Source organism: Gymnogyps californianus, chromosome 16 (assembly GCF_018139145.2).
Source record: "Gymnogyps californianus isolate 813 chromosome 16, ASM1813914v2, whole genome shotgun sequence".
NCBI classification, from domain to species: domain Eukaryota; kingdom Metazoa; phylum Chordata; class Aves; order Accipitriformes; family Cathartidae; genus Gymnogyps; species Gymnogyps californianus.
This window is the reverse complement of record NC_059486.1, coordinates 8,132,050-8,158,429: the sequence shown is the minus strand read 5'-3', so window position 1 is coordinate 8,158,429 and position 26,380 is coordinate 8,132,050. Positions and strand designations below refer to the sequence as shown.

General features: G+C 38.9%; 1 protein-coding gene across 1 annotated transcript; it reads left to right on the top strand.

Moving 5' to 3' along the window:
- The first annotated feature begins 1,617 nt into the window (after nucleotides 1–1,617).
- On the top strand, nucleotides 1,618–26,122 carry GOLGA3 (golgin A3). Its single transcript, XM_050906905.1, is given in 24 exon segments — nucleotides 1,618–1,866; nucleotides 5,314–5,595; nucleotides 6,482–6,594; nucleotides 7,075–7,348; nucleotides 7,351–7,765; nucleotides 9,019–9,130; nucleotides 10,825–11,131; nucleotides 11,754–11,956; nucleotides 12,336–12,473; nucleotides 13,462–13,623; nucleotides 14,427–14,795; nucleotides 15,985–16,062; nucleotides 17,042–17,305; nucleotides 17,816–17,910; nucleotides 18,637–18,853; nucleotides 19,186–19,329; nucleotides 19,971–20,168; nucleotides 20,728–20,844; nucleotides 21,340–21,479; nucleotides 22,237–22,369; nucleotides 22,579–22,701; nucleotides 23,128–23,292; nucleotides 24,363–24,526; nucleotides 25,532–26,122. Coding segments are annotated over 24 exon segments (4,554 nt in total). The 5' UTR covers nucleotides 1,618–1,733; the 3' UTR covers nucleotides 25,740–26,122.
- Nucleotides 26,123–26,380: the final 258 nt, after the last annotated feature.

The following is a 26,380-nucleotide window of genomic DNA, read 5'->3' as shown; positions in this document are numbered from 1 at the left end:
TGTCTTACCTGTGCTCAACGCAGAGATACAATGGGACTTTGAAGCCAAAATACTCTAACCTTTAATATTTGGGAATGGGTTGTGCAGGAGAAGGCCGTTCTTCGTGATCGTGATTATTAAAAGGTGTTTTATGACAAGGATAACAAATCATCTAATGTTGGGTGGATTTTGCCAAGGTGTAAGCAGTCTAAATTGTGCTTGCCTTTTGTCTGTAATTCCTCTTTGTGACTTGTCATGTAGTATCTATTTGCCGTACAATGACTGTTCTTCCAGAAGTTTTATTGTAAGCTTTATTATGCAGAAAAGCTTTTAAAATCAATAACGAATCACAGTGAAGGTCTTAATCTTTCTGTTTGGTGGAGGTTTCTCTTTTAGAAATATGCTCCAGGTTTCTGGCTCCTTCACAGTTCAGCTATGTAAGGGTCACCTACATAATTGTCTAGTCCTGTGTATCCTGAGCTGTTAGCAGCTTCAGTACCATTTTGGAGATGACCGGTGGTGTTGCTGGGTGACCAGGGCAGTTGGTACAGTAGCAGTTACACAAGTACTCTCTGGAGATATGGAAGGAATGTTGCTCAGAATGTTTGTGTTCATGTAAAAATGCAATTAAAATATCCCTGACTTGACATTCTCCACACAACCCCCCCTTTTTTTGAACTAGGGATTTCTTATGTTTCTTTAGTAAATAGGAACCATAACATTTTGTAATCTGAATTCAGCTGTCAGTAACTATTTGAACAAAATTTAAATGCTTGTGACTATGTACAACAGCTCCTGTCAGATTGTATTAGTTGGCTGGGTCTATACCAAAAGGTAAGATCTGAATGCCTGGAGAATCATTTGCAAATTCTATAAACTGTACTTGGGAATTGTCCTCTTGACTAGCCGTAGGAGAAGGTGGCGTTGAACTGCAGCCTAGGCCACGTTCTGACTGCCAACACATGCTGTAATTAGTAGTTCAGGCTGTGTACAGTGATGCATACTAGTTGCTCTGCAGACAAGTAAACAGTAATGATGTATTTTAATTAAAAAAATTGAAGTAAATCTGACTTCCATACTGCATTCTAACTAAAGTTATTGAAACTTAAATGGTAGTAGGTCCTTGGAATGAAATATATGGTATGAAAGTCCAGACTGTAATTTACAGAGCAAAATGGTACTCTGAATACTGGCTTGCTTATTAAAGCAGAGGCCAAAGAGGCATTTCCATTAAAAGGGACAGTGATCTTAAATGAGTTGTCTCGCTGAATATTATCTTGTTGCATCATTATGCTGGTGTATCAGTGCTACTAAAAAAAAAGTGATGATAAAAAAGCTGTTAAATAGATCACTTCTTATTCACAAAAGCTGGATGCTTGGTTGTATTTCATTGTCTCTGTTATTACCCCATGTCCTGGTTCTGTATGTTGAAGTTGGGCTGGTGGGTAATCTGTGAACAGATTGCTTTTTAACTCTTATTTTCAAAGCTCTAAGAAATGTTTGTAAATATACTACATTTTGTTTCTAGAGGATGCAGCTCCTTGGTGATTACAACTTTGGCTGCGAGCTGTTTTCATGATCTCCTGCAATTGTCGGCTGCCTGCTGCACACCAATAGCTGTAAAGCTCAGAACTGTGCTCCTGTGTAACATCTTGATGCTGTTGTTGCTGATGGAGAGAAACAGAACTTGGTAGTTCACTTGGCAGCAAATTATTCAGAAGAAAAACTTTCCAGGGATCTGGATCGTTTTTACCATGGACTCCTCGTCTGTCCAGCAGGATGTTCACTTGGAGAACAGAAGCAGTAATGGGGCCCCTAGCAGCTCTGAAGAGCTTTTGGATTGTAAAGCCAAGTCAGATTTGCCAGTTACAACAGACGAAATTAACAGTAAGTTACTTCATATGCACCAAATCATTTCCTAGTCTTACCCAGGCTTCTCTACAACTACCTATTTTGTTGTTCAGGTGATGCTGAAGGACTTTTTTTCTTCAGGTCAGGAATTTCTTGTACAGCACTTTTAAGCAAGTTTGGTGAAGGCTATGGCTCTGTGTACAGCAAGACTGTCTTTTGTTTTAAAACTCACTCTTTCAAAACAAAACCAAACTATTAAGTACTATTGGCTAGCAGTTGAGTATGTGCTGCTCAGGGTGTTACTCCGTCTTCCAATAGTGTTTCCAAGAGTATATACATGAAATTCACTAGAACTAATAGTTCTGAAATGATTGTTGTGGAGTAAGCTCATGACTGGAGTACTTTATTCTGGCAAAAGAAATTTTCCTAATAAATTAAATCGATTAGGCAAAAATCAAAATGTACTCAAAAAAATATCTTTAAACTTCCATTTATGGAAGAGAGATGCTGGCATGTACTCTCCAATTTATCTCAAAATAACTTTTATATGTAGACAATCTCTATAATAAAATAATTGTGCATTTGTTTACAAGAAACTTAAGAGAGTGCTGATCTGAGTAGATTGTAGAATCAAACTTAGGTTGGAAGGGACCTCTGTGGGTCGTCTAGTCCAACCTCATGCACAGAGCAGACCTAGCTTTGAAGCTAGATCAGGTTGCTCGGGGCCTTGTCCTCTTGAATTCTGAAAATCTCCAGAGAGGAAGGTTCAACAGCCTCTCTACCCATTCCGGTATTTAACTGCTTTCATTGTGAAAATCTTTTCCTTGTATTGAGTTGAAATCTCCGTGTTTCCACTACAGGTATCTAAGGATATGTTGGTATATAAGGATATGGTGGTAGATGGGTGGAGGGGTTGTATATCGTGCAGCTGCATAGATACACAAAAGTGCAGGTTACTTACGTAAAAGGAGGTGATCATGTGATGAAGTTGTTAGCCTTCTGCCCTTCTCATACCGCAGATTTGTCAGCTTGTCACGGGCAAGAAAGTGGAGGCCTGAGACTTTATTTGCATTTCTTACGCTGCCCGTTATCAGACTGGCAGAGTGTAGTTATATGATGATTCGTTCATCTTTTATGAAGTTGGAGATCACACTTTCCTGTCTTCTCCTGTGTTGGACATCGTCCAAACAATTAAATTGCGGCTTACAAATAGGTAGTGTGTCTTTCTACTGTTTTCAATCTAATTGCATCTCCTCCCCCACTGTTCTAAAAAGACCACAGTTGTGTTGACACTACTGCAATTAAATTACTTTAGTTCAAGGCAGCGTTTAGATTCTGAGTGTCTCATGGCCTCAGGAAGTTGCCAGGAAACCGTTCCTCCAGAATTTTGCTCCAGCATCTCTTTCGTATATGTATGCCACTCACAGCTGTGAAGATAAAAATGCAAATAAAGTATAAACCTGATGCAGTAATAGCTGCAGTTTCTGAAAGATGGGCGGAAACAGTATTTCTGAATGCACGAGGTATCTTCTTATTTTTGGCTTCTTGTGGCTATTCTTAGCACTGACTTCTCTTTTAAATTTAGTTTTGACAATCTTTTAGTTTTAAAATGCCTTAAACTCTGACTTAGGGTGGTTAGTCATTAAAAAAGCAGTCCTGTCCTCTGTCCTCCTTTGCATCCTTGTTGCATCCATCCCTTCCCATTGTGCCTGCAAATGTTTTGGTGACCACATGATGAACTAAATCAGAGAACTGATTCAGGCTACAATGGCCTGAAAATGTTCTCTGCGTGACAAATAAGATACTCAAAAGTGTTTTAATTCAAATCTTAGAGAGCTGATGGGTTTTGGCAACCTAAGGCTGAAAACTTTCTATTTTTACCCACGTTCAGTTTCCTCATTCAGTTTCCTCTGAGCTGGTTCACTGTACAATCATCTGTGCTGGCTTACGGGAGGATGCACCACAGAGGTGGGAACAAATGGTTAGGGGCGGAAATTTATCTTTTCCTCTTTAAATTACTCTGAAGTGAAATTTGACTGCACTTAAAAGGAAACCTTTTGCTTTCTTCAGTAACAAAAGGGAAAACAATTAAAAAGTCCTATCTTCCTACCTGTAACTTTTCCCGTATGGCTTATTTAATTTCAGGGTGCGCTTTAATGTTCACCACATACATGAATGATAATAGCTTTATTTTTGAATTGTTTTGCTTTCAGAAGTTTGTAGTGATTCATTATGTGCGTGGGGGGGAAGTTTAATAGCAATATGTTAATGGGCTGGTCTAAATCAATAATTAAAGTTTTATTGAATCGTTATAATCAACTTCCTGGCTACAGAATATTTCTGCATATGAATCTTAGAAACACTTAGTTTTGGGAGGATCTGTTTCTCAGTTCTGGTTTGTTTCGTTTCTTTCTTTCCCCCACATCTTGTTTGAGCAGACTTTAAAAAAACCAAACTGCTTATTCAAGTCTGTAGCTCTGAGAGGAGGAAAAAAATAGAAAGAGGAAACTTGATTCTTCTGCTTGCAAATACTTTGTGATCATAAACGTTAAATATTTTCAAACATCTTTATGAAAAAATAATGAAATCTTCCATATTATTCCAATGAATTCCGGTTACTCCAGTGATACATGATGTGGGAATGAACAGAAAGATAGTGGCTGTTTCAGTACCCTGCTCATTTGAGACCTATAATAATGCATTTAAAGTTAGATACACAGTTTTGTTGCAACAGCAGTTTCATAAATTTAAGTAGTCCCCAGCTAAGTGAAGTAGAAATGTGTGAGAAATCCAAAATGTAAACCTGTGAAGTGTTGAACTGGTTTTGAAGATGCATTTTTCCTGATGGAAAAGAAAAATCTAGTATTAGCAAGTGAGGATAAAATTGGTATTAAAGTGGTTCTTGAATTGCCACTTAATTGGTAGATTTATTATTTTGATACATGTGAGCTTTGCTACTGTACTTTTGATGGAGATGTCCTATTTGAAAAAATTTAAACTCGGTTTAAAATTGAGGAACTCTGCTTGGCCCAGGCTGGAAGTCGGGATGGTGGATGCTTTCTCCCCAGTGCCCAGCAGCATACCAAATAGCTGAATCATTCAGCACAGGCCCGCAGTTGCTGAGTCTTATTTGTAGTAGGTTGCCACTCAGTGTGACACAGATCACGTTACTTACACTCGGTGTTTCATGCTTCTAAACCTAACAAGATTTAAAAACCCGTATGAGGTTTTGAAGATATTTTATGATGACTTTTGAGGTCCTGCTTGAAGGCAACGTAGTAAAGCAAATGAAAGGTACTTGTTCTGGTCTTTTTAAATGAAGAATCAACAGTCGTTTATAAAATTCCTCCTGCCAGTTGCTGTCATTAGCACTTTCCATATTCTTACAATCTAAAGGCAATGGTGGTAGCATTGTATTTGGGTGGAGGTGTGAAGATAAGTGGGGTGGCTTAAAGTGTAGCTCAGTGAAACTTTCTTTTCCAGCTACCAGTATTAACATCAACGAAGTGCCAAATGAAGAGGGAAGTCTGGAGATAAACAGCAAAGTGGACGCCTGCCAGAATGGGCCAGAGTCGCTCTTGCCCGACTCTCCTGTATCTTTTGACCCCACCAGCAGTGCGCAGGGTCAAGAGTCGTCCCCAGGTGTGACTGGTTTCCATGACAGCCTAAGGAAGTCTCAGGGAACTAGTGCTGAGGGCATAGTTCTTAGAAAAGAAGCTTTGCAGTCTCTCAAACTAAGTCTTCCCATGCAAGAAACTGAATTGTGTAAGCATCTGTTTACAGTGGCGCCCCTGCTTTCTCTTGCTGCATAAAGCTTTTTAATCTGAGCCTGGCTCTAGAATCCTGTAACATCATTTAAGCTTGGACTAAACTTTGTTTTTGCAGTAAGCTTTTACTTTGATCTACAATTCATTTTCTTTCAGTAAACCACCCTCTGCTGCAGCTAAGGCACGTGCCTTACTGTTTAAAAATTGTTCTTATGCTGGAGGGGAATTTATGCTTTCTGGGGCTGAAGCTATTCTAATCTTCTTGATTATTAGGAGTAACGGGTGACATTAAAAAAAAAAAAGACAGAACAGCAGAACCAGGTGATTTTTAAGCTAAGTAATAAAGGGGGGAAGAGAAGAGCAATAAAGAGGGAGAAAGGGGAAGCTTTATATTAGGGTGTCTAATGCTGCAGGAGTTTTCTGAAATAATGTTTTTAAAAAGCCTTACTATGAGAAAGATTTAATGTGAGTTAACAAAAAGTAAGAAAATGTATCTAGGGAACATCTTTCTCTGACCTGTAGGGAATGAGTGGACTGCCTAGGTCTTGCTTAGTTTTATAATTTTAGTACTGTCAGAAGTGCAGGACAGGTGAGATTAAATGACAGCAATAGTTTTGTTCTTGCTGTATAATGTCTTGTCATATATACGTGGAGGAAATACAGCATTTGCAAGCTAAGCAAAGGAAATACACAGGCTTTATCAATGCTTACACAATGATATATTAAAAGAGGGTATCCTGAGGTGCATGCCAGTGGGCTTTCCTTGCGTTCCTTGCTTAAGCATGAAGCATGTTGCTGATGGTAGAAGGGGCTTTTTCCTTTTGCATCAAATTTGCCTGTGTTGGAGTTTTCTGTTTGACTGTAAAGATACCTTTCACTTACAGGCTCAGTAGAGTCTTCACTCCCATTGGAGAAAGAAGAACAAATAAGACTTCAAGCAAGAAGACGGCTAGAAGAACAGCTCAAACAATACAGAGTGAAGAGACATCAAGAAAGAGTGAGTACCACACAACAGATCATCTAGATTCAGTGTGTTGTTGAGAAGCTTGAAAACTTTATCTTTTCTGTGCTCTAAATTACTGTTTTCTCTGCTTTAAATGTTCAGTAGTTTTTTCAAATGTGAGAAGGCAGTTTTTCTGGACATGCAAGCCCTCATCGGTAACATACCATTTTGTGCTACTTAAAATAGGGGGGGGAAAACCAAACCCAAAACTTAAGTAACTTAAATGTTCAATTTTTCCTATATTTTTCAGTTAGCTTTTGGAGTCTACCTTGATAATTTTCCACATGCATATACTGAGCCTTGATAGGGTTGATTGCTGATGTAATTTACCTTGTTTATGAAATGATGCGTTTATTTAAATGTTAACGTAAAAGTGTAGAGCTTTACGTATTAAGGTCTGCAGCAAAATAAGTCTGTGATGCTAGTTCAAATGTAACATTCTGGAATTTATCGTTGGCTCTTTGCTTCTTTTAGTCGAATCAGTCTACATCCAAAACCCGGCCCTCCAGCACCCTAGATCCTGAGCTGATGTTAAATCCAGAAATCTTGCCAAGAGCTAGCACTGTAGCAATGACAAAAGAATACTCCTTTTTGCGGACCAGTGTCCCCAGGGGGCCAAAACTGGGTAGCTTGGGACTTCCAGCATCCACAAAAGAGAGAAGAAGTTCAAAATCTAAGCCCAGTAAGATCCGGTCCTTGGCTGACTACAGAACTGAAGATTCAGGCTCTAGAAACGCTACTGGGATTTTGTGGCTACTGATTTATCCGGTGGGACTCTGAAGCAAAGCAGAAGCGGTCCAACATCAGTTGTTTCTGAGATTAGTCTACCCTCTGACACGGATGATCGAATAGAGAATTCCTCCTTGGCAGGAGATAGCGTTTCAGAGATTGATGGGAGTGAAGTGGGAATGAGGCTGGATGGAAATGAGAGTGACAGCTCTACCTACAGCAGTGTGTCAGGAAAAGGGCTGTATAACAGTTTACAGAATGCAGAAGGCAAACAGGGTATCCCGTATACAATAAACGGTCAGAAGATACATCCTGATGCAATGGGGCAATTTCCTTCCATCAGTGAGGTGCTACAGGCCGCAGCAGTGGAGCATCAAGCCCAAGAGCAAGAAGTTAATGGGGAAGTACGGAGTAGGAGAGACAGTATTTCTAGCAGGTAAGAAAGATCACTGTACAACAAGGCATTATTAGGCATTATACTTTCTTGGAATAGGCAGCCTATTACTCTGACCTTCTAACTTTGGATCCAGTTTTAACTTACATTCATTGTGATCAAATCTGTTGTCAACTTACAGATTCTAAAAGAAACTGAAAGGTCACTTCACTTGAGTACCTGTTTACTAAGTACATCTTTAGAGGAAGGTATTTTTGCCACTGACTGTGTTTTAAACATACTGCTAGCAGTTGCTTCTATCTGTATTTACTTGTGAAGCAGGCATTCGTTCACTAAGTCACTGATGTGGCATTGGTCTTTAAAGTCTGAAAGTGTAGACTTAACTGACTCAGTGATATTTATTGTCGCCCTTTTCCTGATCTACGCACGTACGTTTCAGACCTCAAATAGTTATGAAATGCCAAGAGCCTTGTCCTACATACTCTTATCCTCTTCAGCCCTTTAGAATGAGATTTACTTAGTCTCACAAGCTTATGTGTGTATGGTAGGTATTAAACTGTGATGCAGCAAGCGAGTAGATGACTGGTGAAGCCCTTAACAATGCAGTTGTGTTTTTTATCAGTTGTCTGCAGATGCATGTTTTATACATATTAATTTTGAAATCACCTTTTTTTTTTCTTCCTTGGAATAAAGTGTAATGCCCCGAAATGTTAAGGTAGAATCAGTTGTCGACAATTATTCCAGCTTAGACTCAATTCTTACAGTAGAGAGAGATCTTTTCCTCTAGGCTCCTTGGCTGTACATCAGGGAAGGAGCATAAGGAATCCCTTATACCAAATACTTGTTCTTCCTTCTTTTGCAGCAGCTGTTGGTATTTCTCAGGCACTTTCACATTAAAGCAGACAATTGCGGACAATAGTTGTGGAGGTTTTGTGCTCCCATTATGTCCATTTGTCTGCTTACAATGGGATATGCAGATACAGAATATAATGAAGTCAACCATTGCACTTCTGTAAAATAATGAATATATGGGTGCCACACTAGATTCTAGTTGCTGCAAACATAGGAAACTAATGTATAAAACCTTAGCGTGAATATGATTTCTTTATCTCTTTAGATGGTAATGAAGGTTGTTTCACTGTGTTCTGGATCCATCATAAAGCCAGAAAAAATGTCCTAAATTCTAGGTCACACATGGAGTCTGAGTACCTCTTAATTTCAGCTTCACTTTTCTTCAACTAGATGAGTGTTGTATTCTAACCCTTTAACTGTGTATGTGCTGTCTCTGTCTCCAGTGTTTCTATGGAAAGCTCTATCGCAGGAACTCATGATGAAATGTTGCAGGTTCTGAAGGAGAAGATGAGACTTGAAGGGCAACTAGAAGCACTCTCACTAGAAGCTAATCAGGTAGAAAATGAATTTGAATGTCTGTATTTAGCAAATTATATTAATATGTTAATTAATTTTCAAGAGCTTCCTACTCATTACTTGTGGGAATTGTGTTTTGTAAAAACATTGTTGAATAAGGTACTTTACAAGGATGCTGTGGTGGGTTGACCCTGGCTGGACGCCAGGTGCCCACCAAAGCTGCTCTATCACTCCCCCTCCTCAGCTGGACAGGGGAGAGAAAAAATACAACAAAAGGCTTGTGGGTCGAGATAAGGACAGGGAGAGATCATTCACCAATTACTGTCATGGGCAAAACAGACTCGACTTGGGGAAAATTAATTTATTACCAATCAAATCGGAGTAGGATAATGAAAAAATAAAGCCAAATCTTAAAAACACCTTCCCCCCACCCCTCCCTTCTTCCCAGGCTTAACTTTACTCCTGAATTCTCTACCTCCTCCCCTCCAGTGGCACAGGGAGACAGGGAATGGGGGTTGCAGTCAGTTCATTACATGTTGTCTCTGCCGCTCCTTCCTCCTCAGGGGGAGGACTCCTCACACTCTTCCCCTGCTCCAATGTGGGGTCCCTCCCATGGGGTGCAGTCCTCCACGGACTTCTCCATCGTGAGTCCTTCCCATGGGCTGTAGTTCTTCACAGACTGCTCCAGCGTGGGTCCCCCGTGGGGTCACAAGCCCTGCCAGCAAACCTGCTCCAGTGCGGGCTCCTCTCTCCACGGGGCCACAGGTCCTGCCAGGAGCCTGCTCCAGTGCTGGCTTCCCACAGGGTCACAGCCTCCTTCAGGCATCCACCTGCTCCAGCGTGGGGTCCTCCATGGGCTGCAGGTGGATATCTGCTCCACCGTGGACCTCCATGGGCTGCAGGGGGACAGCCTGCCTCACCGTGGTCTTCACCACGGGCTGCAGGGGAATCTCTGCTCCGGCGCCTGGAGCACCTCCTGCCCCTCCTTCTTCCCTGACCTTGGTGTCTGCAGAGTTGTTTCTCTCACATATTCTCACTCCTCTCTCCAGCTGCAATTGCGCAGGTTTTTATCCCCCCCCCCCCTCTTAAATCTGTTATCCCAGAGGCGCTGCCACCATCGCTGATGGGCTCGGCCTTGACCAGCGGCGGGTCCGTCTTGGAGCCGGCTGGCATTGGTGCTGTCAGACATAGGGGAAGCTTCTAGCAGCTGCTCATAGAAGCCACCCCTGTAGCCCCCCTGCTACCAAAACCTTGCCACGCAAACCCAATACAGATGCTTAAGAGGATAAATATAAAGTTAGTAAAGTCTTCAAAGGCTTTAAAAAAAAAAAAAGTGTTTGTTTGGTTTTTTTTAAAAAGTCAAATTAAAAGAGAGATTATAAATCCAGAGTAATGCTAGCAATGTCTATATAGCTGTATTTTCTCTTTGTATTGATTGATGGTATAACACATATAATAGAAAGCATTCTTCCTTAAAGTGTGGAAACACGTCTTATTAAAAATCCTGACATGGTTCCTGACATATAATGCTATACGTCTTGTCTGTGCTTTCCTCTGTGTTTTCTTTCACTGTTTGAAATACCTGCTAGGTGAGATGTCACTTTACAAAAGAATTTTTTACAAGCAAGTGGTCTTTGCCTTAGCAAAGCCATTTTGCTGGGCATCTTCTTTAGTCAGCCATTAATGTATTTTCTCTTAAGACTTCTGCATTTTGATTTTCTGGACACATTCAGGCTCTCAAGGAGAAGACTGAACTACAGGCCCAGCTTGCAGCTCTGAACATGAAGCTTCAGGCACAGATGGAGCACAGCCAAAACAGCCAGCAGAAGCAGGAATCTCTGAGCTCAGAAGTGGCCACGTTAAAGCAGTCTTGCTGGGATCTGGAACGAGCAATGGCTGACCTGCAAAATACCTTGGAAGCAAAGAACGCTAGTTTGGCTTCTTCAAATAATGATTTGCAGTTAGCAGAGGAGCAGTACCAAAGACTCCTGCTGAAAGTTGAAGATATGCAAAAAAATGTTCTCACCAGAGACAGCACAGGTGGGATGATGTAAATGTCAATCTTTAAAATTTGTTATTCCATAAATCATTTTATTTCAACATAATTCTGAAGTCCAGGAAGAAGAAGGAATTTTAATTTGTGTTTCATGTATGTCATACTAATGAAATGGTCTGAATTTTAAGATCATTGTTTTTTATTTTGTGTCACAGAAGTGCCACAATTTGTAAGCTGCCACTGCCAGCTTGGAGAGGGAGGCATAAATATTTAGTCTAGTAACTGTTTGACAGTGGACTAATGGTTTTTAGAAAATTGTACAAATATTGGTTTGTAATGATGACTCTACATGTCAGGATACCTGCTTCCTGATTTTTAATTAGTTCATATTTTCTGCCTGTAAGGAACTATGAATGCTTATAGAAGTGATTAATTTCTTTTAATTTTATTCTGCTTATGACCTGATACTTCGGATTCTAGCACTTCCCCTCACTTTTGCAGGAAAAGCCAATCTTTATGTAATAAGGCATATATGTTTTTGTTCAAAAAGAAAGAAGAAAAAAAAGAAGAAAAAGCTATGAATATAGCAATAATCCTTGAAAATGTGTGCATAAAAATAGAACAATGGAGTGTGCTAGTCCAAGTTCTTTATTTTTCTTTTTCTAGTTCATGATCTGCGACAGCAGTTGGCTTCCTTACAGAACCAGCTTCAGAAGGTGCAGTTGGAACGGACCACACTGACCAATAAGCTAAAGGCATCTGAAACAGAAATCGCATCACTCCAAAATGTGCGGCAGTGGTACCAGCAGCAGCTTGTACTAGCCCAGGAGGCCCGTGTCAGGCTGCAGAGTGAGATGGCCAATATACAGGTATTACGATTTACTTGCATATGGGAGGACTGAGAATCTGTTCTTTTTTATGTTAGTTTTATCCAGAGGACGTTGCTTATGAGCTCGGACAAGGGAGCCAGTCTCACTTGTGTATTCTTCAGGTGGAGAGCAGGGGGGGATGGTGTTTTGGTTTTCATCGTGAGGTGTTAGTTCATGTTAATGCTGAGGCATAAATTTAACCAAAGTACTTGCCTTCTGTGGATGAAGATCTGCAGTGCCATGAAAGTAGTAGCTGAGATAAGGCATGGATAGATTCAACGTGGGTTTTTTTTCCCCCCTGAAACGTTTAAATTTGGCCAAATTTTGACCGTTTGTATTAGTCTGTGATTTTTTTTTTTTTTCCCCCCCCTTCCTTTAGGCTGGGCAAATGACCCAAGCAGGTATGCTGGAACATCTCAAATTAGAGAATGTGGCACTGTCTCAGCAGCTGACTGAAACCCAGCACAGATCCATTAAAGAAAAGGAACGTATTGCAGCACAGCTGCAAAATATTGAGGTACGGTTATAGGTGGTCTTCATGAATTATGTTCTGCCTAGGTTGTGTATTGAGGTTTTGCAAACTCAAGGCTATTCAGCAAAGTAACATTGAATTCTTATGAATTGATTCAAATGCCACATTATAAAAACAATAAATACGTAAGAGCAAATAAGTTTGCCTGACATTATGAACAGTAAGAGGGAGCAAGGCCATACGTTTCCCATTCCAAGGTGATACTTGCATTTTCAGCTCTGGTATTTGTTTTTAATTGAATTTTAAAGGTTGATGTAAATGTTCTCCTTTGCCCATTCAGGAACTTTTTCAAGAGAAAACTTAATTGGAAGTTAAACTAAGTCAGTAAAGTGCTTCTTAAGTGTGTGAAATTGCTTAGTTCTCATGTTTGTCCTTCCTGCCCTCCAGTAAGAAAAGATGGGTAAAATCTGAAATGCAGTACGCTCACTTTCAAAGCACTTAGAACCTTAAATCCCATTGAATTGCAGTGATATTCCTGCTTCTAAGTCTCAAAGGGCAGTAAAGCAGCAGGTTAGTGGAAGCGCCCCATCTCCGGTGTTACTAATAGCAATTGTGTAAATGCAGGAATTGCTGTTTCACAGAGTAGCTACAGCATCCAAGGAATCTCTTTTGTTTCAGAATTTTTCCAGACAGCTTAATTTCTGTAAAGATTCTTTTTCTTTACGTCTTGTTTCATCAATTTGGAAAGGACATGGTGTTATTTAAGAGTAATTCAGATTGTCACAAGTGTACAAGATATTCACTGTTATTCTAAAGTGTCTTAAGTATATGAATGGGTGACTTCAGTAAAGACATACAGGTGTGTAAGGCAGACATCAGAATTATTTTTGATAAGCTTGAGTCTTTTCTCTAGAAATTTTCTTGATAATTTACCTTTTTCTTTGCCTCCTTCCTTTTTTTTTTTTTTTCCTTTTTCCCACCCCTCCCCCTCCGTGGAAATCATAAAAGTTGATTCCTTGCTTTTTCTGTGCAGGCTGACATGTTAGATCAAGAAGCTGCCTTCATGCAGATCCAGGAGGCTAAAACCATGGTGGAAGAAGACTTGCAGAGAAAACTAGAGGAGTTTGAGGATGAGAAAGAACAGCTTCAGAAAATGGTTGATTCTGCAGCAACATTGGAGCAAGAATTGGAACAGGTAGACTGTTGTTAGGCAACTTCCCAAGAGTTTCAAGGGAAATACTTATTTGGCTGAAAAGGCAATAGTAAATAGATACTGAGCTCTAAACTTTTTTTAAAACCTGAAAGATTGCTGCAAAAATGAAGTCCATATCAAAGTCACTCTCTCCCAGGTGAAAAGGCTCCCTTTTTTTCAACCATCTCGGTAACAGTACTTTTTTGAAATTTCAGAACTACTGTCTTGTAGATATTGGGTTTTTTTAGTGAATTCAGTATGTGATTATTCTAAGTGTAGACAAGAAGCATAGATCCATGTTCAAAGTTGTTAGCCAGTCAGGATATCATTACATACACTTACAGCGTAATAAATCTGCACTTTGCTACAGAGTCCTGCTTTAACCTTGTGACATTACAAAGGCAGCAGGTCAAGGGCTGGAATGAGATGAAGTATGTGATAGCTCAGTATTCTATTCCATGTAATTATATGGCATTATCATTAATAACACTGAATTTACCTGGTATATCTACTGTGGACACATTTTTCAAATAAAAATTTAGAATACTGTGCATCTTACTTAAGAATATTTTAGGTTTGTCATTCTGGTCATTGCTTAGCCTGTAAGATTACAGATGCTGCAGAAGGCAGTCAATGCAATTAATAGAGCAAATAGAAGAAGTGGCCTAGGAAAGTTAAACAATATTTTCACCTTCTGCTATTTTCTCCTAGAAGCTAAAATATTAGTTAAAATATTTTATTTTGATTTGATTTGCGAAGATGACATTCATTTTGTATGAATTTAATCTTAAAATACTTCTTCTCAGCTCAAGTTGACTTTGCATCAGCGAGATCTGCAGCTTCAATCTTTACAGCAAGAACACCTAGGCCTAATGAAGCAATTCACTTTGACCCAAGAGACATTGCACACCAAAGAGCAGTCCCTGGATGACCTGCAAACACAGTATGATGAACTGAAGGCCAGATTAGAAGAGTTCCAGAGTGACGCTACTTCTAAAGATGACATGATCCAGTATTTGCAGAATGAGAAGATTGTCTTGGAAGTAGCTCTGCAGGCAGCAAAAGCAAGCAAAGAGCAACTCGACGAAGGAGCAGTGCGCCTTGGAGAAGATACAGAAATAGCATCAGAAATCTTGGAACAACTGAGGCAAGAAATGGCAATCAAGTCAAGCCAGGTAATGAATACCTAAAAGTATCTTATTTAAAGTAGCTGTTGCAGGGAAGTATTGCCACAGGCACATGATAGAGCCAATTACATGAGGAGATTGGTACACGCAAGTTTGTGTATGTGTGTAGTTGCGAGATTGAGCTAGTGGGAATATTTTAATCGGTTCTGTCATTTTTCCCTGTTGGTAGACTATCTGACACTTTACATCCTGTTACATCATTGGTGAGCTTAGAATTTAATATCCCTTGGTATCTGTATGCATTTATGCATTTGTGTGGTATGGGATGGGAAGCTGAGGTTAATTGTTCTTGTTCTGTTTCCAAGAGCCACCATCTTTCTAAAATCTACCAGTTTTAAAACGCAATAATTTTGAGTACAGATCACAGTTTTGGAAGTAATTTTTTAGTGTGCTCCTTTTCTGTGGCACTGTGGGCCACACATCTTCCTTATGCAGTAATTTGGTCATGTTTAATTGTGCCTTTTCTCTTGAAACAATATACCAGGATTTGCTTTTGCATAGTGCTGTATACCAACTGAGGCTTTTTTCTAGTCACTGAACTATTTTACAAGATCAAGCCTAATGCATATCCTTATTCTTTTTGTGGCTGCTTTAAATTATGGTGACTCTTCCTTTCACACCTTAGTTTTATAGTCATGTATGCTCTGTATCTTTTAGAGCATCCAAGCTCCATCGCAAGAGCTTTCTTATTGAATCCTGGTAATGATGAGTTCCTGGTAATCTTTAGAGATTTCTTCTGAAGATAATGGGACTTGATAGTATTACCAATAGAAGTACTGAAGAACTATGGAAGTATGTTTAACATAAAGATTGGGGTTTTTCCTTCAAAGAACCAGCTGGTTTCTTCATTTGATCATCATGTATTTGTGAATGGGTGCCATCCAGATACAACATATGTACACTAATGATGCATACTAAAACTTTAATGGCAAGATAAGGGGACTTCATGCATTCCTGAGGGTTGACAAGGCTCACTGTGTGGTGACCTGTGTGAATGTATGTCTGTATAAAAAGTATTATCTAACAGTGCCATTGAGATGCCTAGTCAGAAACAGGATCCTCATTAGATTAGGCAATTGGTACAAGCATAGCAAAAGATACTCTCGCTGCTTGAAATAACGTAGAATATGACATTTGGCATGTAAAGCAACGTGTTTGCTTTTTTTCCCTCTGGCAGGTGGAAAATCTGCAACAAGAAAATGCCAGCCTTAAAAAACAGGTTCAAAAAGTGAAGGAACAGTTCCTGCAGCAAAAGGTAAGCAAAAGCAAACTATTTCAAAGAAATAAAACCAAAGAATATACTTTTTTTACACTGAAGGCATGTACTTCTGAGGGGTTTGTGAGGACACTTGAATCAATTTTCTGTTTCAAAGAACTTTGTGACATAATTATACAGTTTCTGTATTTCGTACAGTTGAATTTTTATCTGTAACTAACGTAAAAGCAGATCCACCAACTAATTCATGCTTTCATTGGACTTCAGGGAGTTTGCCAAATGATGCACCATATAAGATTTGTCTCTGGTTTGTTGATACTAGGTTTGCTTTTGCAAAAGCACTCACGAAAATCTTCAAGTGTCGTCTTTTTTCTGCAGCTTTGAAAAACGATAGTTGCTTTGGTAATTAGATGGAAAATAAGTGCTTCATTGCAAATTTTATTCTGAATTTACACAGTTTTGAAACATTAATTTGAAATTGATATGCCATTAGTGTTGCACATAGATGTGTCTTATATATAGGGTGGTACCATTAATTTACTGCTTGATTGCTTATTAACCTAATGCCAGAGGTTGTTTTAGCTTGTTAGGCTTAAGTTTGGGAAGGCTGTTTAAACTGTTAGTCGCAGTTAAGCCCTCTTACTGTGGCAAAAGTTATTAATTGTGTGCATGGGATGGTTAATTTTTTACAATTAGTTTAGTGTAAAAAAAAAAGGCACGTAATTAGTGCAGTTCCATAAAGAATGTGAAGAAGAGTATCCCATACTGCTATAAACATTCTTACTCAGAGTTTTTTTATGAACTGCTGATACATAGTGGTATTTGGTATCTGAGCTTACATAAAAATGTTTGAACCAGAGTAAATATGTTACAGAAGATGATGCTGGTTTGTATTCTTTGACCTCCCCCCCCCCCCCCCCAACTAAAATAATATCACTAAATACTTTATAGTAAATTACTCTTAAGTTTAGAAAGTTGTAACAGAGGTGACGTTGTCCTCTTGAAACTTGTGTCCAAGGTAATGGTGGAAGCTTATCGAAGAGATGCAAGTTCTAAGGACCAGCTGATTAGCGAACTGAAAGCTACAAAGAAGCGGCTGGACTCAGAAGTGAAAGAGTTAAAACGAGAGCTACTGAAAATTCAAGTTGAAAAACAGTCACTGGAATCTGAACATTCAAAACTACAGAAGGAAATATCTCAGGTTCACCAGCAGATGGTGGAAATAGAAAATCATCTTCAGTCAGTGCAGAAAGAACGAGACGATATGGAAACACGCCTACAGGTATGGAAGGTGTTAAGCTTTGGACTTTGAGAGTGTTACATCCAGGATATGTTGCTATTTCTATTAACTTTGGAAATAAACAGAATGACCACCTGCAAGTTAAGGTTCTTGGTTACATTATTAATATTGTCTATGCATTTAAGCATATACCTACCAAAATTCTGTAAATACATGACTGCTTAACATCTCATGGAAGTAAGCGGGGAGAAGCACACTACAGGAGTGGTAGAGGCATGATGTGGAAGCAGTTTCCCTGATCCCAAGGTGAACTCCATCTGAGAGCAAAGACCAAACTAGAACTCTGTTCATACATGTTATGGTGGTGGCCACAGGGGGAAGAATTAAAGAAGAAATAAAAGGGAAAGAGAAAGGAGATGGAGAACCTTGGAACAGTTTATATTTGGAGATGGAAGTAATTTTGATATTTCATGCTTATTCTTTTAGAATCCAACATACAGCAAATGTGCTTTTGTTCTTACTCTCATGGGTGCTTTTTTCCTTCCTATTAAGTCTTGGCAGTTCGATAAGGAACAAATGGCGTCTCTTGCTGAGGCAAATCAGGCATTAAAACAACAAGTAGAACAAATGCAAGAAGAAGCAAAAAAGTAAGTGTTCTTGTAGCACATTCAAAAGAACTACAGCATTTGTTTTTCATATTCACCTTTTTAGTAATCACTCTTTTCCTATTCCCTAGTCTTTCCTGTGGGAAACTTAAATAGTCAGAGAGCCATAGAGAGTCATAGAGTCATATCCATGGCAAAGCATTGGTTGCGTGCTACACAGGAGTTGCAGCTTCTCCTCTGATTCACTTACGCTTTTAACCAACAGTCTCTGCCATACAACATACATATTGAAGCTAATCCTAATTACCATTCCCTGAATTTTAGCCTTGGCTGGCTAGAATGTTGGCATTAATGAGAACCGTTTTTTTTTTTTTTTTGCACTGGTGATCACAGGATTTTTATGATACCTGACATATCCACCAAGGATCTCAGATTAGATTGGATTCTTACTCTAAATTCTGTGTTATTTTTAGAGAGAGCAGTATATATTCCTTCATATTGGAGTTTTAATAATTCTGACAAAGACCTCTTAATTACCGTAAGTATTTTCTTAGAGTGTTATCAAGAATCTTCAAGGTATTGTCTTGTAAAGGGCCACATTGTACCTTACCAACCTGATGGCTTTCTTTGATGAGATGGGTGACTCTGGGACAAGGGGAGAGAAGTGGATGTTGGGTTTTGTTGGGCCATGTGAAAAATTAATCTTTTAGTACTGTTTTCAGGCAGGTTTTGTTTTTACCTGATGTTTTGTTTTTCCTTTCACTCCAGGGCCATTACTGAGCAGAAACAGAAAATGAAGCGTCTAGGGTCAGATCTGACGAGTGCTCAGAAAGAGATGAAAGCAAAACATAAAGCCTATGAGAATGCAGTCGGCATTCTTAGTCGTCGGCTACAGGAATCTCTCGCTGCAAAGGAATCTGCTGAAGCAGAGTTGAGCAAACTAAAAGCACAAATCACTGATGGTGGAAACAACCAGATTGCTCAAGTATGCAGATGTCTTTTAACATTGTTAGTACAAAGATAGAGCTATCTTGTTATTAAATATAAGTCTTGAAATATTATTTTACACTTAAGCGATTAAAATATTTCGAATATAAAGCTAGGTAAGAACGTGGTATTGATGTTCAGAGCACTGAGAATTTCCTTAACTACATTTGAGAAAGGTGATTTGGCAGGCTTTGGTTTGGTTGGTGGTTTTTTTTTTTTTAATTGTATCTTTCAGGTTACCACTTGTAATCCAAGCTCAAGAGGATGATCAGCCTTAGCGCTAAATTTCCTGATTGATTTTTATTGTTGGTTTGTTTTGGGTTTTTTTAGGAAAGGATTCAAGCTCTGGAGACAGAATTGCAAGCTGTTAGCAGCAGTAAGTTGATGCTGGAAAAAGAGTTGCAAGAAGTGATTTCACTTACCAGCCAGGAGCTTGAAGAATACAGAGAGAAAGTGCTGGAACTTGAGGATGAGGTGATTGCTTGAATCTGCATGGTAGATGGGAAGGTGACAGTAAAAAGTGCCTGAGAGGCAGGGAGAAATTTTAGTACCATAGTTTTATTCCAACAGTGCAGGAAATCAGAATCTTACATAGGAAACATCCTGTCAGTGACACTTGCTAATTTTGTGCCCTGTGCTGGTTCTTCATGGTTTCATGAATCATTGTCGCATAGGGGAAAAGAAGATGAGAGAGAAAAGTAGTTCCTGTATTAGATACCAGCTGTGTCTGGTCATGAGACAGTGAGGATGCATGAATCATTGTCTTTTGAAACTATGTGGAGTCATAGATGCTCAGGGATTTTGAGGGCAGGGTGGTGGTGTTCAGTTGTAGAGTTGCACAAAAAAATTATATATATCAGCTACTCCTGATGTGCACCTGAACAATACTCCTGGATTCTGCTTTCTAGCAAGCATTTTAGACTTCCAAAAGGAAAAAATACCTAACTGAACTTAGTTCGAAGTGTTCATTTAAAAAAGAAGAAACAAAAGAAATCCACTCTGGGAAGGCAAGATGTTTAATGAGTTTAGCTCACAACTTTCTTGTAGTAGTAATCTGGAGTTGTTTCGTTTTGTTTGTTTGATTTTTTTTTTTTTTTTTTCCCCTTTGGCTATAGCTTCAGGAATCTAGAGGCTTCAGGAGAAAGATAAAACGTTTAGAAGAAATTAATAAGAAGCTGGCCCTTGAACTGGAGCATGAACGTGGAAAACTTACAGGTCTTAGTCAGTCCAACGCTGCTTTGCGGGAGCACAACAATATCCTTGAAACAGCATTAGCAAAAAGAGAGGCAGACTTGGTACAACTGAATCTACAGGTATTTGACCTTTTGATATAGTATCTTCAGAAGGAATTAGCTCATATTTCTGATAACAGGACGTAGACATCTTCTTCACTTACAAGATACAAAGTTGGTGCATTTTCTCCAGATCTGGATCTCCCGTGTGTTGCGTAACAGCAGTAATACAGGGGGCTAAATAAGAGATCAGAAATGAGACTTTGCACTAAACAGAGCTGTTTCTTTTGGAAAAAAACAATTCACAGTAAAATATTTGCAATAGTGAAAGTGTGTCTCGCTTAAGTTAGTTGAAATACAAAAACGGTGTTACATACAGATTCATTGAGATGAATGATTTTTATGCCAATAGTAATATATTCATGCGGTAGAAGCAAATGGGAACATAGGCAATGAGTTACCATTTAACCATGGCTACTTTTAAGGTTGAAGGGTACCATGAGGAACGAGTTATCAGTGAACAGCAGAGAAAAGTTGTGGAATCCCTGCATTGGCTTGTCTTTATATTTCCCCTGCTAGTGTTTCTGGTCTTCCAGTGAGCCCACACAAAACGTGTGTTTGTTTTTGTAATGTGATACAGGTTCAGGCAGTCCTAAAGCGGAAAGAGGAAGAGGATCAGCAAATGCAACAACTTATTCAAGCTTTACAGGCTTCCTTAGAGAAAGAAAAATCAAAAGTTAAAGACCTGAAGAAGCAGGTAATGGCTCATCTTTTGTTTTATTTACTTAAAAGGTGATTTAAATGTAAAGTATTTGAAAAGTAGCTTGAAACAAAATCTATGCTGTATAACATACTGCTTCCCGCAGGGTCTCTGTCATGATGGCCAGTGGCTGAAAGATCAGTTGATGTCTTTTCTGTTGTGCCCTGTATTAAGCACACTCATTGACCACCAGGAAAGTTCCATTATGACTTGTAATGCATGGGACATATCCTGAAGTGATGATACTTCATCCAAAAATTCACAATGAAGAAGCAGTCTGGGAAAAGTGCTTCTTCCATTATATATAGTTACTAACCACCGTTAGCATTAATAAGGATAACAACACTAATAATAAGGTTTTTTAGACAAAAAGAGAAGTGTTAACAGCTGCACAACTTCCTTCTTGATGTGTTTTGTACCCCTTTAGTCTAGCTCCCTTTATGATTCACCTACAGTGGTAAAACAAAAATTGCATCTTTTTTTTTCTCATAGGAAGCAGCAGCCAAAGCAGATGCAGCACATAACCGCCGTCATTTCAGAGCTGCTGTGCTTGAGCTCGGTGAAATCAAGAAAGAGCTACATGCCAAAGAAATGCTTGTCCAAGCCCTTCAGGCTGAAGTGGACAAACTGCAGTAAGTAAACGTCCAAGTTCTTACAGAATAGTAAACAAAACAAATCCTCTGAAAAAGCCATACATTAGTGAATTTTTGGTTTTGCCACTCTGGAGTGGATTATGTTGAAATGTACCCCAGCTGAGCCTGACCGTAAGATGCATGTTTGGACTCCAGGCGAATACTTGCATTTTTCTGTCTCTTCATAATTCCGTTAGACCTGAAGTGCGCTGTATTTAGGCTTCACCGTCTGCTTTTTTTAGTTTCAACACAGATTTCTACTATTTCATGTTACTAGTAAGGATTAACACTTGATACACATCCTATTATTCTTCTCTCTTTCACATCCCTGAGGAACTACATAGAGGATGAATTTGATTGTTGAATATATTCCACAATATACTCAAATTCAATTTGTTTTCTTGTATAGAAGATATTTTCTTAAATTATAAGAAATTATCAGACCTACATGAGAATGGATATAAGGCTAACCCTATGGTTTTTTATTTTGTTTTGTTTTTTACTGCATAATCTATTGTTTGTAACTGGACTATTACCAGTGCAGTATTTAATGAGAGATTCATGCATCTGTCTCATACAAAATCTTTTTGTGATTTAACTCTTGCTGTGAATGTGTTAGCAAAGCCTTCAGTCAAAGCTGTAACTAACCAGGTTCCATGCACTGTCATGTCATTTATGGTTACATAGCTAATCAGTGAAGTACTTGTTTTAAAGGACAGATTGAATAACTGCTGTGTCTGTTAATCCTGCTGTGCAGGGTAGAGGATGAAAAACATTCCCAGGAGGTATCACAGTTTCAGCAAGAGCTGGCAGAAGCCAGGTCTCAGCTCCAACTTCTGCAGAAAAAGCTGGATGACAAGTTTTGTGAACAGCCTGTAGTAAGCCAAGAGGTAAAAACTGCACATTTACTGTGTTTATCCTTATTTATGATGCATTGTATGACTTAATTGGTCTTTAATTCAGCATTTTTTAATGAAGTTTTGCTAGGTTTTCTTAGAACCAGGAAGGGTTCATGAGACATAATAATATATTTCAGATTTTGTGGTTGATTGCACCTATAGATAATTCTAAAGATACTTTTCCCTCCCCGCCCCGGTAGGTGGAAGACCTCAAGTGGGAAGTAGAACGAAAAGAAAGAGAAATTGAAACACTTAAGCAGCAGTTGGATATGAGTGAACAGCGCAGCCACAAGGAGTTAGAAGGGATACAAGTTGTCTTGCAGGTATTTAATCTAGCTGGTGGAGAATCTGATGGATAACTGGTATTGCTGTAGGGGGATAACTAAAACTATGTTTATTGTTTAAAAGCATACTTATATGTTTCTGATACTTTTTTTTAAAGTAGATTTTTATTCATAAAAACTTATTCACTATATGTTTTGCAGTGTCTTTACTCTTCTGAGTTTTACTTTGACTGTGCTGTTAGCTTCTTATTTCCTTGACCTTATGCCATTAAAGTAGGCTACTGACTTTTTTTTATCTACTTTCTGGTTTTCTGCCAGGGCAAATTGCTTTCAAATAGCAGTGTTATGTGTTGTTTCTTTTTCTAGTTTCCCCTGGAAACTGAAAAAAATTATAAAAACATTAGTTGACTGGAATTTTTGTACCATTTCCCTGTATCACATTGATTCTCTTCTTTTCCCATTTAGAATATCAAGACTGAGTTGGAAATGGTGAGGGAAAACCTGTCAGTGACTCAGAAGGATAAGTTTATGCTGCAGGCTAAAGTGACTGAACTGAAGAACAGCATGAAGTCGCTGCTGCAGCAGAACCAGCAACTGAAGTTGGACCTGAAGCATGGCAAGATGAAGAAGGTATTTAAATAGGAAGAATACATGTTGTAGGGTACTGGAAAATACGCCGCTCATGCTCTTAAATTAAAGTACCGGAAAATACTCCACTGCAGGAAACCTGGTGAAAACTCTGAACTGAAATGCCTGCCTGTGATACAGACTTACTGATGTTCTGATATTTAAATGATAAATACAGGAAGATTTGCAGGCAAAAGTAACTGTACTGATCTTGACTTCCCACCTTTTACTTCCAAAATCTTTGTGTTTAGCATATTGTCTTACATTTACATCTTGACTTATAATAATAAAGCAAAAAAGGTAGCACTTAAATAATGAATCATGGGCAAATATGGAGTTAATACCTTCTTATAGTTAATACCTCCTTAATGTTCATGTGTCTGTCCCCTCCATACTGTCTAGTTTTTCATGCTTCCACAATTTCAAAAGGTAACTATTAGTGGTTTCCTTGAGTTTTCTGATTTGCTGCATCAACGTATGATGTACAGTGCTATGATGCTACATCAATGCTATGATGTACACAGAAAATGCAGTAATAGTAGATCTCTTGCTCTTTCCCTCCCTGAAGTAATTCTCTCACTTAGTGAGACAGAATTTCGTATGGAAGCCTCCATTTCATTCTTTTAAACATTGGTCCTGATACCTCATCGTGCAGGTTCTAGAATTTCCAAAAGGATTTCTTTGATTGTACTGAACTGGTTTTTTTTTTTCTGAATTGTTCTCTTAACTATACTGAAAGAATGTTACTAAAATTTGTTGTTACTAAAATTTGTTGTGAACATCCAAGTAATTTGCTTTAAATCCTTCCTGTTTTATTTCTTTAGTAGGGTGAGTTCTTGAGTAGGTCCTTCTAGATGCTGTTTGTTTACTTACGAGCATGGCTAGCAGATGACATTAGGTTAGGAACTTTTGCTTGTGACCCATGAGACTTAACATGAATGTGCTTCTGATTCCTGCTCTATAATGCAGATACGTACCAGTAGTGTGATATGAGACTCTTTCTATGTGGTAAAAATGACATTGATGAAATAACTTAATTGTATTTCTGGCTCTTCTTTTTTTCCTCTACCCAGAGGAAGGAACTGAAAGGAGAGAATAACTCTTCAAATCCTGTGACTCCAGTCAAGATTCCTGATTGTCCAGTGCCTGCTGCCTTGCTGGAAGAACTGTTGAAACCATCAACAGCTGTGAGCAAGGAGCCTTTAAAAAATCTGAACAGCTGTCTCCGGCAATTAAAGTATGACCTGTTATTTTCAACCATATTAAATAATCTTAAAAATGTTTCCAGGAAACCAGCTGCCAGTATAAGGAAAAAAGGACTTGTAAAATGAATTCTTTTCCTCTTATTGGGACTATATTTAGGACAGTAGGATGTTCTGTCATTGTAAGTGCTTGCTTATATGGTAATGAAATAGGGAAAGAAGCCTTTACAATAAACTAGACAAAATGCCCATCCTATATCGTACACAGCAGAACAAACCAGAAACAGCTATTTCTAGTTGTTCTTGCTGGTGGAAAAGCTGGTCTTTCAGTCTCTTCACAGCGTCAGAAAGGCTGCTCGTGATAGGAGCCCAGGCAGTGTGTTAAGAAGAAATCTCTACAGAGGAAGTTCATTCTGCCAAAAATACGTTTTCATATCTTCCCTTACAAGGTTGCACATCAGATTCTGAGCGGGAAAGCTACAACTTCAGGAAGACGGGGAGTTCAGGTTATTAGGAGAACTGAGCTGCTCTTACCACCTCAGTTGATGTTTGATGGGAGTGAGCCTGTGATAACGTTCTGTGATCCTGTACTACCAGACTAGTCACTTTGCTAAGTTGGTGTCTGACTAAAGTCATAATGTGTTTATCTAGTTATTTTTCTGTGCTGCTTTCCTCACCTCTACCTCCCATGCTGTCTTTTATACCTGCAAGAGTACCACGTTCATCAGGTTACAGTCACTGAGTGCCTTTACTGAGGAAACAGTGCTGCATCATCCCTGGCAATGAGTATGTGCAGCAAAGGAGCTGCTGCATTGTTGGCCCTTATTTTTGAATTAAGCATATTGTATTTGTTTTGCTCTTAAATTAAAGAAAGACAATTCCTAAGCTTCCTGTAGACTTCTTTCTCTTGTACAGAGCTATAGCTTAGATAGTCTTGGAGTAGGTATCAAGAATCAGGGAAGTAATTTTCTGATCTTGCATTTAGCAGTTAGCTTTCTGCTTGTTAATTTTTGCTTTTTTGTTCTCAATACTTTCAAAAGGCAAGAAATGGACAGCCTGCAGCGTCAGATGGAGGAACACACCATTACAGTACATGAATCAATGTCTTCGTGGACTCAGATTGAGGGTCAGCTAATGGACCTTACCTCTACCAGTCCTGCAACTCCATCAGACCAGGAGGAGATTCCTACTGTAGACGAGAAGAAACAGAATTGTAGTGTTAGTGACAAGGAAGCCTTGACACTATAACCTCCTTATCAGTTGTCTTTCTTCCTATTGTTTTAAGTATGTAAACAAATCTTTATCACAATTATTTATTTATTTCATTTTTTAAAATGGTGTTCAGAGTTGTGCTTTTGCTTGTAGAAGCAAAGGGCATGGTTTTGAGAAACTGGTGTAATATTAAATGCAGAACATGCTATTCCTAGGGTTTGTTTGAAACCTTACCATAATAATTCTGTCATGTAGGGGACTGCCAAGGGGTAAATCTAGCTCATTTTGGGCTTTAGTAAGAGATTCAGATGAAGGTTTAAAATGAGGTCAAGAGGAGCATCTGGTTCCAGGTCTGTATTTGTTCAATCTGGGTGAGTTTGTTAAGGAATGACTGTTAATTATGTAACATCTGGGGTTTGGTGTGGGCTTTTTTAATTGGGGGGGTGGTGGTGGTGGTGTTTTTCCCCATCTTCGGTTGTATCCAAATCACAGGGAAAAATAAGTTCTGCTCATGTTCAGCCATTAGCAGTGGTTGAGAACTGGATATTCTGAGCATCTCTCTCCTCCCTCCTATAATCTCTTATTCTTGAAATTCAGATTACAGATATCTGTATTTAAAGAAAAAAATTTCATTTGAAGCCATTTCTAGTTATGAAGATGACCTCTGACCTATAGCA